Genomic DNA, 14,512 nt, shown 5'->3' with positions numbered 1-14,512 from the left:
TATTGGTCTTCAACCAGAGAATTAAAAAAGGCTTAAATGAGGTTTTAGTTTTTCATCTGGGCAATAATGAGACTGCTTAGGTTGCTACATCATATCTATGAGGACTGCCACAGTCCTTATAGTGCCATGAGACCTAAAAAGATCTAGAACACTAACATGTACTCTAGATTTTTTTTTCAGGTTCCTCAGTACGTTTTCACTGAGAATGAGACATGGGAACAGATATGATGTTTGACATAAATTTTAACTACAGAATCGTGTACTTATTATCCAGGTAGAACACACTTTCGTTCCAGAAATAATGCAGCCAAAATATTGGATCCAACATGGCAATTTTAAATTTTTAATGTTGTTGTTTAGTTGTTTAATCGTGTCCGACTCTTCGTGTCTCCATGGACCAGACCACGCCAGGCCCTCCTATTTTCCACTGCCTCCCAGAGTTGGGTCAAATTCATGTTGGTAGCTTCGCAGACACTGTCCAGCCATCTCATCCTCGGTCGTCCCCTTCTCCTCTTGCCTTCACATTTTCCTAACATCAGGGTCTTTTCCGGGGAGTCTCCTCTTCTCATGAGACGACTAAAGTATTGCAGCCTCATCTTCAGGATCTGTCCTTCCAGTGAGCTCTCAGGGTTGATTTCCTTCAGAATGGATAGGTTTGTTCTCCTTGCAATCCAGGGGACTCTCAAGAGCCTCCTCCAGCACCACAATTCAAAAACATTTTAATAATAAGATAATAATAATAATAATTTTTAATAATAAGAAACCAAAAATGAGCCCATCTATATTCTTCACTAATACATTTAGGCTGCAATGTATTTAGGCTACAATTACAATTGTGGTTCGTGAGCTTGAAAGTCAGAAAGCCCTGATCTGTCTAAAAGTTATGCAGGGCTCTTTCAGCAGGAAACTTGATATTTTTCTCCACCCATCCCTTTTTCTTTTGTTTTATTTCCTCTCTTGTAGCTCTTCTCTCTCCCCATCCCCAACAAATTACAAGCATGCAGTAAATAGATATTCATTTAGACCAGCTTGAGCATTGAGGTAAATGTTCAAACATGAAGGTGATCTGACTACGACATCTCTCACCCTATTGATTTCCAGGGCTGACACTGTTGACCTGGCTGGCTAGACAGCTGTTCTCTTCCATCCATTCATGCAGTGCACTGGAAGCTACGTGTTCAGTGGAAAAGAATTAACATCCCAGAGAGAAAAAGTGTTCTATCTTCTCTAAAGAGCATATGATACCTGCACTATTTTACTAGAACACCCAAAGAAGCTGCAGTCCATTTGTGACCTAAATATCCCCATGTGTTGCAGATGTGATTGGGGATTGAGAGGTTTGTGAATCCAGTGAATTCATGTCTGGTTCTTCCCTACCCTGCCCCCATTAAGTCTATCCTGTATCATGTCCAGACTGGCTCTTTTTGGTGTGGGGTGGATTAAGCTAAAAAGAGTCTGTTGAGGTTGGGAGGAGAAACAATGTGCCATTTGTGTGCTCCTCCCAGCTGAACAGCAAGCAACCTCTTGCAGCCCGGTCAGCTGTCAATTAAGTAGTTCCCCTAATTGTCATGGGAAGTGGTTTTTTATGTTGCTTCTCTCTTCGTCTGTCAGTGCATACCTGTTTTCTCCTCTCTTCCTCCCTGCTTCCCTTCCCTCTTTCCTCTCCCCCTCCACTTTCTCTCTCCACTCTTCTTCAAAATCTGCAGCTGTTGAAGGCTAAACAATAAGCATGCCAAAAAGAATACACTCCCTACTGCTGGGACTGAAAGGTGTGCAACAGCTCTTAAAGGGAAAGGATGGATAGTTTTAAGTAGAAACACTTGTGATCAAGGTTTTTTTTTCTTTCTCCTGATCCAAGCCATGCCATCAGCAATCCATATATTTCTATGCCAGTGTGGACAGACCTTTATAGTTTATTTTTAAATGAAAATGTCACATTATTCCTCTAGTGGCCAACTGTATGTTTGGGGGGAAAAACGTGTTGAATGAAGGGAGGTCCTAGAGGTGCTTGGGGACTTTTAAATGTGACAAAACTGCCACCTCAGAAACCATGGCATGACTTTATAACCCTTTTTTATTTGTTAAAATTCTTGGGAATGCAGAGGTGTCGAGGTGCTCAGGAGTGTTGAGTAATTGCATTTGGGCTGTTTGGGAACACAGGTAGTTCATCTCTGGCATAAAAGGTGCCAGCACAGTAAGCTCCTTGCTGACTTTGAGACCATTCAGGGAGGAGAAACTTGAGATTTTTTTCTCTCCCATGTGTTCAAAGTTTCCTCTAAATCCTTTATATTTCAGTATAATTCTATGAGCATTAATTATATTAACGTAAATATGTAGGTTTAGGATATGTTCCTGGGACTACAACATTTAGCCTTAATATTTTAAAATTCCTCTTTGGGGGTGCAAGCCACCATCTTGGATCTGAAATACCAATCAGTGACTTTTGATGATTATTTAGTATGCGATTCTCACTCAGAATGATGCCCCATACTGCAAGTGCTGTGCTTAAATGAGCTGTTTATGGATATTGAGTTTGCTAAGTATACATGTCTATTATAACAACTGTTACTATACTTTATTGCAGTGATTTATTTTATTGCACTTTTAGACTGTCAAGTGACCAAATATGCAAATATGTTTAATATTTGCATATTTGATTACTTTAAAATATATAAAAATATAAAATATGTCTGGTTAAATAATAATCATAGTCAGTACATAATAAAACCAAGGCAAACCTAGCAGCAACACATAAAAACACTTCAACAGATACAACCAAAGTGAAAATTTAACCAGCACTAGAATAGAAGAGAGTTATAAGCTAATAGCATGGAAAGCAGTTCTTAATATAACTGGGAAAATAGCAGAGACTTTCCTGAATGTTGAAAAGATCACAGTGTAGGCACTAGGAGAGCATTTTCAGGAACGGTGTCCTTTAGGAGGGATGCAACCACTGAAAAGACACTCTTTTTCAGACCGCGTAAGGCTAAAGAAGTGGTGGAGGCCCTTAACCACATCAGCCACACATGCTGTGGGTAATCTTGGCTGGTTGCTCTCCACGAGGCACAATGGGAATTTAGCATTCTGGCACCAGGCACTCTGGCCTGCTGAACTGTATCAGCTTATAAATCTATAGAGATTTGTAAATAGTGCCATTTTCTTGTTATCTATCTATCTATCTATCTATCTATCTATCTATCTATCTATCTATCTATCTATCTATCTATCTATCTATCTATCTATCTATCTATCTATCTATCTATCTATCTATCTATCTATCTATCTATCTATCTATCTATCTATCTATCTATCTATCTATTTGATTTTTACCCCGCCCCTCTAGACCATGTCTACAGGTTTAAGTAGACTCAAATGAATCAAGCCACCAGTATAGATTAGTTATCTTTGTTTTGCAAACTCTTTAACATGCATTGCTTTGTACAGCAGCTTATGCTGTAAATCTACTGCAGCTTAACTGAACATGAGTGCCTGTTTTGGGTTTTTTTTTAATGCCGTGGAGGTTGTACATTTCAGCAAAATACATTCTAAGATGTTTTCTTTCCCATTTTGCTGTACCACTTTCTGTACAGAAATAAATTGCAGTGCAGCAGTTTTTATGCTGCTTTACATAAAGATGTAAGCAGACAAATGAGTTTTTACCAGCTGAATGAGATTATCTCGATTTCACTGCCAGAATGGTGGCACAAGAGGACTGTTTCACATATGAAATATTGAGGGAAGGGGAGGAATGTAAACCAGTCATTCAGAAGTGACTAAAGGCTGATACAAGGAGGGAAAGATAACAACATTTGCTTCTTTGCCCTCACTTTGTGCTAGGCCCTAAAGAGAAATGTAAAAATGTCATATTATGCCCATTGCAACTTGTTCGGCAATACTGAGAGGCTGAGACAGGATGTAACTATTTTATTTACCCACTAAATGAAAAAAAAATCCACAAATGTCACTTTCAAACGTGAAATATCAACTACAAAAACAGGCTTAAATGTTCTTCCAAAAATGCAAGAACATCATATATCAGCTCTGAGCACCGAGCACACATGAGGGGGTGTTCTCACTGTCAAAATCCTCCATGTGAACTTACATAAAGTGACATGGGGGGCAGGCAAGAAAAAAAAATTACTGTGAACAGCTCCCCACAACATTCTTATGGAAAAGGTCTGGCTGCAACAACAGAAATGCAGTGGGTGGACAGCAGAACCCCACTGAATTGGCAACACATTTAAGTATCTAAATGAGGGGTCAGCAAAGTGTATAGTGTCGATCACATGTAGCCCAAGGGCCCCCCAATGCAGCATACATAAAATTTTAAAACCCAAACCACAGAACAGTGAAGTATGCTGTACAGTGATTTGGATACAGAGAATCATTCAGGGTAAACAATATGCACGTTCAGTTTAAAAAGTGGGAGTTATTATTATTATTTTAAATAAAGAACTAGATAGAGAGTACTCTTGTATTTTGTTCAAGATAGAGAGTACTCTTATATTTAGGCTCACTCATCCCAAGAAAGATTGGGGCACTTTCAGAATGTAAGGCATTTCCAGGTATCTCAGTTTTTTGTGTCTTGTGGCTTTTTTTAAGTAGATGAATATTGAATAGTAATTCATTCATTCATTCAGAGAAACAATGGCTGCTCATGTCAATTATAGATTCATTTCCTTTTTCTGCAAACCAAACATGATTTTGAACAGTGGGGCAATGAATCACGGAGAAGCACTGCAACCCAAGATGATCATGCAGGTCTCTCCTTTAACTGTACTCTGCCTATCACAGTGATAGGCATTTCCCACACAGTAAAGTGATTCGGCTGAGAATCCTTGTCAAAATACAGATAAATTGCATGTGGAATATATTCCTTTTCATTTGCATTTCATTCATTTTTTCCTTATGTATATGCTTTTAATATTAGTACATGGCTTACAACATAGAGAAATGCTTTATTACATTTTATTAACAATAATGTTCAAGCGAGCAAGTGTGCTAAGACATTTTTGCACTGTGAACTTTAATACAGGCAAACTGGTACTGAATATATGAAAGTCCTCTCTGTGTCTTCATTTTAGATTTCTGCAAATGTTTGTTGTTTTATATATGTATAAAATTTATCAAGGAAAAATAACTAATAATCATATGCTTTATGAGCCACATGCATCTAATATGTGCTTTAAAAACTACAACTAACATTTGCTTTAATTTATCTTTCTGTGCATGTAAGTTAAAACAAAATGAAGCAATACTTAAGCTGCAATCATATACTCACTTAACAGAGAGAGATTCTAATTAGATATGAACTGGATTGGATTATTAGATCGTTAAACTTCATGCCATATTATTCTTTGTACTACTAACATTAACCATGCTTTTCAAACATAACCACAGTTTTTCAATTATCTACTTAGAAAGTTGGATACAGACCATTGTGTTTAGAGTAGACTTATTTAAGTCATTCTTGAATAACTTGAGTCTAACTGGTTCCACAAGGATCAATTTCTTAGGCTACCTAGAGAGGACATGTTATATATGCAGAAGACTCCACAGTCCGAGACTTCCGGGTGGGTCCTATCTGAAACCCTGGAGACCAGGAGAATCATTGTAATTGAAGACTGAACTGTACATTACAGTAAACCTTTGATTAAGAATCCCTCATGCTGATTATGTGTGGTAGTCACAGTTTGCTTTGCTGTATAATTGGTCTTCTTAGCACATGAACAAATTCTTCCTCTGTAAGCTTGATTTCTCAGATACAAAAGATTGCTTTAGCAGGCATCTTGAACACTAATGGGATTTCAGCTCAAATGATGTGTTACCTCTATTATGCAGTTTTCCTATATAATAATTAATAATTATTAATCCACCTTGGACAAAATAGCAATGACATTTGTTAGTTTTCCCAAACCGATTGGAATACGCATATGTAGGTAGGTAAACTAGTCACCATGAAGGTTGTTTTGGTGGTTAACATTCACAAAATCCATATTACATGGAGCAGTTGCCATTTTAAAAAAATTAATTATTACCCATATTGGTTGTTGTGGGTTTTTCAGGCTCTTTGACCGTGTTCTGAAGGTTGTTCTTCCTAATGTTTTGCCAGTCTCTGTGGCCAGCATCTTCAGAGGACAGCACTCTGTGCTCTGGTGTAGTTTGCTTGGGAGTGGAGTATTTATGGCTGTGAGATAGGCTTTTGTTCTATTCAGGAGATGGGTGATTGTTGTGGGTGTATTGTTGTGATAAGGGGGAGAGATTATCTGGCACTGTGCTTGATGGGTGTTATTAGCTGGTCTTTTATGTGTAGTGATCCCCGGTCCCTGTGGCTGGGTAGAGGTCGTTGACTTTTTGCACGCTGTATTTTTCAGAGCTGGGAGCCAAATTTTGTTGAGTTTCAAACTTTCCTCTTTTTTGTTGAAGTTCTGCTGGTGCTTGTGGGTTTCAATGGCTTCCCTGTGCAGTCTGACATAATGACTGCTGGTGTTGTCCAGTATTTCAGGATTTTGAAATAGAATTTCATGTCCAGCTTGTTTTAGGGCATGTTCAGCTATTGCAGATTTTTCTGGTTGTTTTAGTCTGCAGTGTCTCTCATGTTCTTTGATTCTGGTGTGGATGCTTCGTTTTGTGGTTCCAGTGTATACCTGGCCACAACTGCAAGGCATCCGGTATACTACTGCAGTGGTGAGGGGGTCCCTTCTGTCCTTTGCTGACCGTAACATTTGTTGTATTTTTGTGGTGGGGTTGAATAATGTTTGTAGGTTGTGTTTCTTCAAAAGTTTCCCCATGCGGTCCGTGACCCCATTGATGTATGGCACAAATACTTTATTTGTGGGTGGCTGTTTTTCTTCTTCAGTTCGGTGTTGTTTTCTTGGTTTGATGGCTCTCGTGATTCCATTCTTGGAGTAGCCATTTGCCTGTAGGGCTCAGTTCAGATGGTTGAGTTCAGTGCTGAGAAACTGAGCTTCACAGTTCCACTTTGCACGGTCTACCAGTGTTTCGATTATGCCTCTTTTTTGCTGTGGGTGGTGGTTGGAATTTTTGTGTAGGTACCGGTCTGTGTGGGTGGGTTTTCTGTAGACCTTGTATCCCAGTTGGAGGTCAGTTTTGCGTATGACCATGACATCTAAGAACGGGAGTTGGCCCTCTATTTCTTTTTCCGTGGTGAATTGTATGTTTGGGTGGATGCTGTTGAGATGGTTCAGAAATTCTTCCAGTTTTTCTTTGCTATGGCTCCAAATTGCGAAGGTGTCATCCACATATCGGAACCAGACTGTGGATGTGAGGGGTGCCGAAGCCCGGCCAAGTTTTTTTTTTTAATGCTCCATGTAGAAGTTTGATATAACCGGGCTGAGGGCGTTCCCCATGGCCATATTCTTGGATAGTAGTTGCTTTTTACTTGTCATGTGTATTTTAGAGACATTATGAGAGGAATGCCATTCTCTGATTGACACCAAGTCATTTTTTTAAAACAGTAAAGTTTAATAACAAAAATTCAATTAATAATGCAATGGTTGAAATGTGACCACTTACTACAAGAGGTCCATTGAATCAGTGGGGATTTGTGAGTCAACTCCTCCATGAGCTCCACTGAGTCAAATGAGCCTACTCTATTTGTAACTTACTATGTTAAAGTAAGCCTGAACTAGAGATGGAGGTATTAGTATAAGAATACAAAAAGTTGCTTCATTATTGAAGCAATTATACAGACAATATCAGCTTGTTTACTTCTAGAAGTTTTATTTGTCTACTTTGGTTCTATGTTCCATATGCACAAAAATACTTCAAAGTTGTTGAAAACATCCAAAAGTCTTATAGCCATGGAAGAACTGTAGGCAGAAATGCTTAAACCAAAATCCAGTCTTTCAACTTATGAAAAGCCTCAGGTGTGACTGCCATCAACATTCTTAAAACTATGAGAAGCTGCACAAAAAAAGTACATTCAGAAACAAAAGTTGTAAGCGGAACCTAAATCATGTTGTAATTATGTTTTAAAATTTGGAGGAGAATACATTTTAAAAATTCAGGAACTTATAATCTAAAAAGGCACATTGAAAGGCAGAAGATACATCTCAAAAATGTGTCATTAAAAAGTAAAAAAGCATTATAGCTTTGCATAATCTTAAACCTTTAATACTGTTACTGGACACACGTGAAAAATATTCTAAGGACTCACTCAGTTAAACCAGCTTGAATCTATGGAAGAAAATTCATGTTGTCCTCATCTATTGTAAGGTGCTGATGCAAGTTGTGTGCTGCTACATGTTGTCTGGTGATCTTTGGTATCTGTGTTGGTACCTGATGTGTGTGGCATGTTGTCTTCTTGTGTGTCTCTGTGCTGCCTTGAATTTATATTTCTTTCATTTGTTTACATTTCTCTTCAACTTGAAACAACTGAATTTTGATGGTGCAGTTACTGATCCCTATAAATGGTCAGACTTTCTTCCATGGAAATCTCTCTTGCTTTTACCAAGGTGGCAAAATATGACTCTTATAACTTATCAGGTTGGCAAGTTCCCTCTAGAGCAAATAGCAACTATTATTTTGACTAAATGAGTTCCTGCAGTTCTGGGAATAGTAAGCTCCTTGGACAGCATTTTACCATGTAGACAAAATGACATACAGTAGTCATAAAGTGCTGGTGGACTAAGTTGGTTGGGGTCAGTTTGCTCTGTCCACACTTTAGGATTCAAGGAACTTTGTCCCCCACACTTGTTTTGTATTTCTCATCATTCATTGTCAAATGTCACCCATAAAAGAGATTCTTTTGCAAGGCAATGCTATTGTACATTGATCTTGGTTCCAGGCTTGACTGGAGAGCTGGCTGGTTATTTCACAGTGACTTTTAGTAAACTGCTGTTCAGACTGCATTTTTAAAAACAATGTATAGTTGATTACTTAATGCATATTTAAAGGGTGCTTTTCAGCCACCCTTATTTTCAGGATGTACATTATAAAAATACAAAAATCATTTAAAGCAAAAGCTGAAATTATACATCAGTGTTTCTACAGACATTACTATCAAGCACATGCATATACACAGAACTAATTACAAATGTGGTCATGGAATTTTCTAGGAATAATACCATGATATGTGAAAGAATATGGTCTCATTCCTAACCAACCTATTTCTTTACTGGTTATTTGAATACATCAAATCACTTTTGTCCTGCCTTTCTAATAGAAGAATGCCTAAAATTACCGAAACCATAATTCTATATCTGCCCACCTAATCTTAGCGTAGCACAGTTCTGAGCAGAATTGCATACCATTGCATTGGTAGGCAGCTAACAGTGCTGATGAAAAGAGCATGATAATACAACATAACATGAAAAATATAAGAAAGTTATTTATTTATTTATTTATTTATTTATTTATTTATTTATTTATTTATTTATTTATTTATTTATTTATCTATCTATCCCGCCCATCTGGTATATCTACCACTCTGAGCGGCTGAAAGGAAGTCTCACAACTAAGCAGAAAAAAAGCAAACCAAAACCAAAAATGACAATGCAGAACTAAGAATACCGTACTGAACATATGTATGTAACGGTCAGGGACAAAGCTTGGAACTGTCTCCCTGCATGCACCTTTTTTCTTCTTCCTTGAAACCTCCAATCATAGGGCATCAAAGCAGTGTAAAATACAAAAACAAGCCGAAACAGCAGTTTCCAAACTGTGATCATTGTCAGTCTTGAGCTGATAAGGTCAAGGCTACCTGAGTTACTACCCATAATAACTCACGAACCCAAGGAAATATTGGTTACAGTATCAGTTCCTTGGACATGCATCCAGTATATTGGGAGATACCACCACCAGCCCTCAGTGTTCCATGGAGGGTCATCATCAGGAGTGACAGCTCTTTGGAAGCCACGTGGGCATATGCCACTCCGTGGTACTCTGCCACCCAAGGACAAGACTGGGCCTTAGGCCCCTGAAATAAACCAGACATATACCTTTTCCCCTGCTGCCCTTAAGGGGATTATTCTATAACCTAGGGATGACTGGCTCCTGTTGGCTGCCTGAACAATGACTGGATCCAGTCCAGTGCCCCCAAACCACCAACAAAGTTGTGACAGGAGGTAAAATTCCAACACACTGACAACAAGCAAAAAAAAAATCTGCATGACCTGTAACAACTACTATGAAATGTATACCACCAGACACATTGACAGCGAGCAAAAACTCGAACATGACTAGTTGCAACTGCTATGCAACCCACTGACCCACCATCCTGAAGATTAAGAATATACAAATAGCTACTCACTGTATGCCAACACAACAAGCGGAGTGGAGGGAGGGAAAAAAAAAGCTGGTGAGCAGCTGAATGACTGGAGTGCTTCCACAATCTATTTTATATTGAAGCCTTCTCCAGCCAGGTCCATCTCCTCCCAGGCATTCCTCTCTCAGTGCAGACTGGCCAATGGGGAGCCCACCTGCTCTGTGATCCTGGCAGATGGCCTCCCAGCATCCCTGTTGGTCACAGAAGAACATGTGGAGGCCATCATGACTGCTAAGACCAGGGAGCACTCTGGGAAATGCCTGAGCTGCCACTTTGGCCAGAAGCAGGCAATGGGGTAAGTTTAGTCCCTGCACTCTCCTCTGAAAAAGTAAATATTGAAAGCTTTACTGCCTATGATGAAAGTGCTGCCTGGTGTCTACCAGGTGCAAATGAGGGACAGTGAAAGATCTCATATGTTCCGGGTGCACAGATAGATAAATAATTGGTTTCAGTGGTTGTTTCAATAGCTGTTTGACAGGAATTAAACCAACTTCACAAATGTTCTTATACATGGAATTGCGAGCAATTAAGTTTGTCAACATTCCAAAATTGTGGAAACCGACAGATTGCTTTCCACCCACTACCAGCTTAGGACTTTGGCTGCAACACTCTTAGAACTCTGAATTAAATCTCTCTGTTTTCTACCATGTTCTGGCTATATTAGGGTTGCCATATTCTTTCTCTGAGAGTGTTGGCATTTTTTAAAACCTGTATAGCAGGCCATCTCCATGCTGAGAATAGTTGTACCTCTTGAATTGGTAGAGTGTATGGGGAAACATTTTGCTTGTATTCATTTTTGAAGACTTAATAAACCTTGACAAATTTAATTCTGAGAGAGAAAGAACTTGGAAGTTTAAAGAATGGAAATGGGGGAAGAACAATCAGACCTTCCAACCCCAGCATGTATGATAATGTAGGTCTTGCAATATCCAATGTAAGAATTATATACCCCCAAACCCTCTTATTCTGTAATCAGTTTGAAAAATGGTTCCCTGTATTCTGTCCCATCAGCTGTATTCTGATGTCATGGAATCAATTGTTTTCAAGTAACAGGAAACTTTAGAAAAGGGTGAGGGAATGGTTGCCTTGAACACAAATTTCTAAAGACAGTCTGTCGTGTTGATGCAAACTGAACTTTCAAATCAGACCTTAAGAGTGTGATCCAGAGGGGTTCTTCCAGGAATATGAAAATTCCATGCATGGAATTCCATGGGAACCTAAAAAAATGTGTGAATAACAGTAGGTATTCCAAACTGCTCTTGAAAATTCTTTGAATTCCATTTGTGTTTGCTTATGATTATCATCATTATTATTAAAGGTAGGGACAGGGACAACTCTGTGCAGGTCTAGTGGTGTGATTTTCTGAACTGATGGTGATTCAGACATTTAAAATATGAATCTAACTCTCTAATTGGGTTGATCCAGTGTAAGAATTATACGTCTTAATAAAATGGAGAATAAGCTTCCATGCATAAAATCTGTTCTCTTTCACCTCTGGGATTTTCTCCAACACATTGTGACCAAAAACCACCCTTAATCTTCAAACCAAATATGAGTTGGAAAAGAGGCATTAAAAACAATTTTACAAGTTTTCTTTCAGTTTTTCCTCCATATCAGCAAACATGATAGTGTTCAAAACTCAGGGGGAAGAGTCAGGGTACAAATAATCTTTACTGGAGGAAGAGAACAAATAGCAAAGCTTTAAATTTCAGAGCAAGAGGTGTTGAGACAGGGCTCTCCAAGTGTAATGTTTCTGTTTTGCTTAATTTGATTGCCTGCTTCTGCCTACTGCTTTGACTTATGGCCAATTTCTCCTCTCTCTCTCTTTCTTTCTCTCTCTCTCTCTTTCCCTCTCTTTCTCTCCCCCCCCCCCTATAAACAGAAAGCTGACCTTGCAGTTGCACCGCTGGCTATTACCTATGTTCGAGAGACAGTCATCGACTTTTCCAAGCCCTTTATGACTCTTGGAATAAGTATTTTGTACCGCAAGCCCAATGGTACAAACCCGGGCGTCTTCTCCTTCCTGAATCCTCTCTCCCCTGATATCTGGATGTATATTCTGCTGGCTTACTTGGGTGTCAGTTGTGTGCTCTTTGTCATAGCCAGGTAACATGTCAAACCTTTTTGTGATTTTTTTGGCAATTGTTATCTTTCCTCCCTCTAAAGAATAATTGTCAAAAGTCACAAATTCTTCCTTGCTTTCTTATTCCCATTTGATAATCTGTGGTGTACAGGGGAAAACTGACTCTTTCAAAGGTGTATCATAATTAGTTGCAATGTTCTGTACTACCATGTTACAAAGCACTGTGGGTTATGCCTTTGGTGCATAGGGTGTCCATGCCTGTTAACGGTATGAGAACTATTCTATAGTAGGATGTCAGAGGTTGATCTTTTCTCCCCTCCTCATATCTTGTCTGATAATTCTATGATATATAGCACAAAAATGGGGTTTCTTTTATATTCCAATGTATTTATATTTATTCATTTATATCCACAGTAGGCAAGAGCTCCTGTTAGAGATGCAGAAACTGTGACATCCCCCCTTTGAGGTTTTTTTGGGTGATCTAAATCATATAACAGAGCAGTAGAGCAGGTGTGTGCTTACTTGTTCAAAGGGCCACCATCCTATTTTCCAGTGTGCCTGCCCAGCTTTCTGTTTGTGTTCTGAAAAGGGGAAATTCCATTCTGTGTGTAGCTTCTATTGTGTAGAGCATCTTCATTGTGCAGTACTCTTAATCATGACAGGAATGTGGCAGAGATAAAGGTGGTACCAGTAAGTGTGGTCTTATTCCACACAGGATGAATATCTGAATAGGACTATTTCAGAAAAGCAAATCAGGTGCATAGAAGTATTAGAATTAAGAAAACAGTCTTGAGTTTTAAGAATGAGGTGATTCCTTGTTGCATTTTATGAAATGAAAATCACCTTTGCCTCTTTGGTATTATTTATTTATTTTTTAAATTTCTACCCCACCTATTTAGACCCAAGTCTACTCCGGGTGTCTAACAATAAATTTACTCATGTAAATTAAACAGGGAGCAGCTGGTTATTTTATTTTGTAACTGGGTCCAGTCCATGGAATGAGGAGGCCTGGCAATAATTAGTATAAAACAAGTTTGGATCTCTACCTTGAGAATATTAATGTAACAGCAATTAGTGAAACAGCTCCTGGAACAGGCATAGTGTAGGTGTACGTGTATATCTTTGTGGAAGCAAGAGACAGGCACTGCAGTCCATATGCACCCAGTGTATAGTGGTCCTAGGAGAGTGTACTAGAAGGCCAAAGGCTTCAGTTAGAAAGTGTTGTGGAGTTCCCATTTGGACTAGGCTCCTGTTCTGCACAAAACCATGTTGTTTGCATTCCTCTGAACCTAGTGGCTTGTGTTTAGAAGTGACCTAAGGAGATTTAACCCATCTCCCCTTCTGTCAGGGTACTACAGATTGAAGGCCCACTCAATACCTTTGCTTGTGGTTGGAATTGGTTGTCTCTGAGTAAAACAAGTTGTTTCCTTGATGCAACTTGTTTATTGCTTTTACTGAACATTTCAACATCTAGTTATGGTTCTGTTCTTCATTTAAGTTCTTCCTTTCTGCCATTTGTGAAAGAGGACATTGTGCCAGGATTAAAAAATAGTGCTCTGTTTGGTTTAGTCATGCAGAAGAAGGCTTGACTTAGGGGGTATCATTTTGATTATAAATTGGTAATACTGTACCTATTATAAATATAAATGCACAATTTAATTACAAATTGTATCCACTAATTCAGAGAGATTTGCACATGAAGTGAATCCATTTTGCTGTACTTTGTTGGGTTATCAGAGATGCCTGTGTCTCTTGTTTTCCCTCCCTGAGTCCTTGGGAGGGGTGAAATCCTTCATTTCTTCTTAGCAAAGATTCTCAAAGTGCTTCACATTCTGTTTTATCTCTCTGCTCAGAGCAAGATCTACGAGTAATTTGCTTCTCTGATTTTCACAACTGATGACAGAGTTCAATATTATTTCCTTGATGCAACTGTCTTCATTTTCTGAAATTCTTAATTTATTGGGAATTGAGGATGAGCGTACGCATGTGTTGATGTCGAATACTGCAATGGCTTTTTACAGTTCCTTCCGGGTGTCGACAAGCATGGCGGTACAGGTGTCTTATGGACACTGTGTAATTGGATTTTGAGAAAGCTTTTCACTAAGTCTGTCAACAAGCTTTTAAATAAACTCTGCAGCCCC

The 14,512-nt window shown here is 38.8% G+C and overlaps 1 protein-coding gene across 7 annotated transcripts in view; it reads left to right on the top strand.

The window, feature by feature from the left end:
* The window catches only part of GRIK2 (glutamate ionotropic receptor kainate type subunit 2), a 591,038-nt gene that overhangs the window by 374,218 nt on the left and 202,308 nt on the right, over positions 1-14,512 (top strand). For 5 of the 7 annotated variants that reach the window (XM_020780740.3, XM_020780821.3, XM_078385448.1 and 2 more), the window contains exon 11: positions 12,171-12,394. The exons of the other annotated variants lie outside the window; for them this stretch is intronic. In XM_020780740.3, coding sequence (XP_020636399.1) covers positions 12,171-12,394 — 224 coding nt within the window. The remainder of the gene's footprint in view (positions 1-12,170; positions 12,395-14,512) is intronic. 7 annotated transcript variants of the gene reach the window in all.

Source organism: Pogona vitticeps, chromosome 1 (assembly GCF_051106095.1).
Source record: "Pogona vitticeps strain Pit_001003342236 chromosome 1, PviZW2.1, whole genome shotgun sequence".
NCBI lineage: Eukaryota > Metazoa > Chordata > Lepidosauria > Squamata > Agamidae > Pogona > Pogona vitticeps.
The sequence above is the reverse complement of the archived record's forward strand: the minus strand, read 5'-3'. Positions and strand labels throughout refer to the sequence as shown.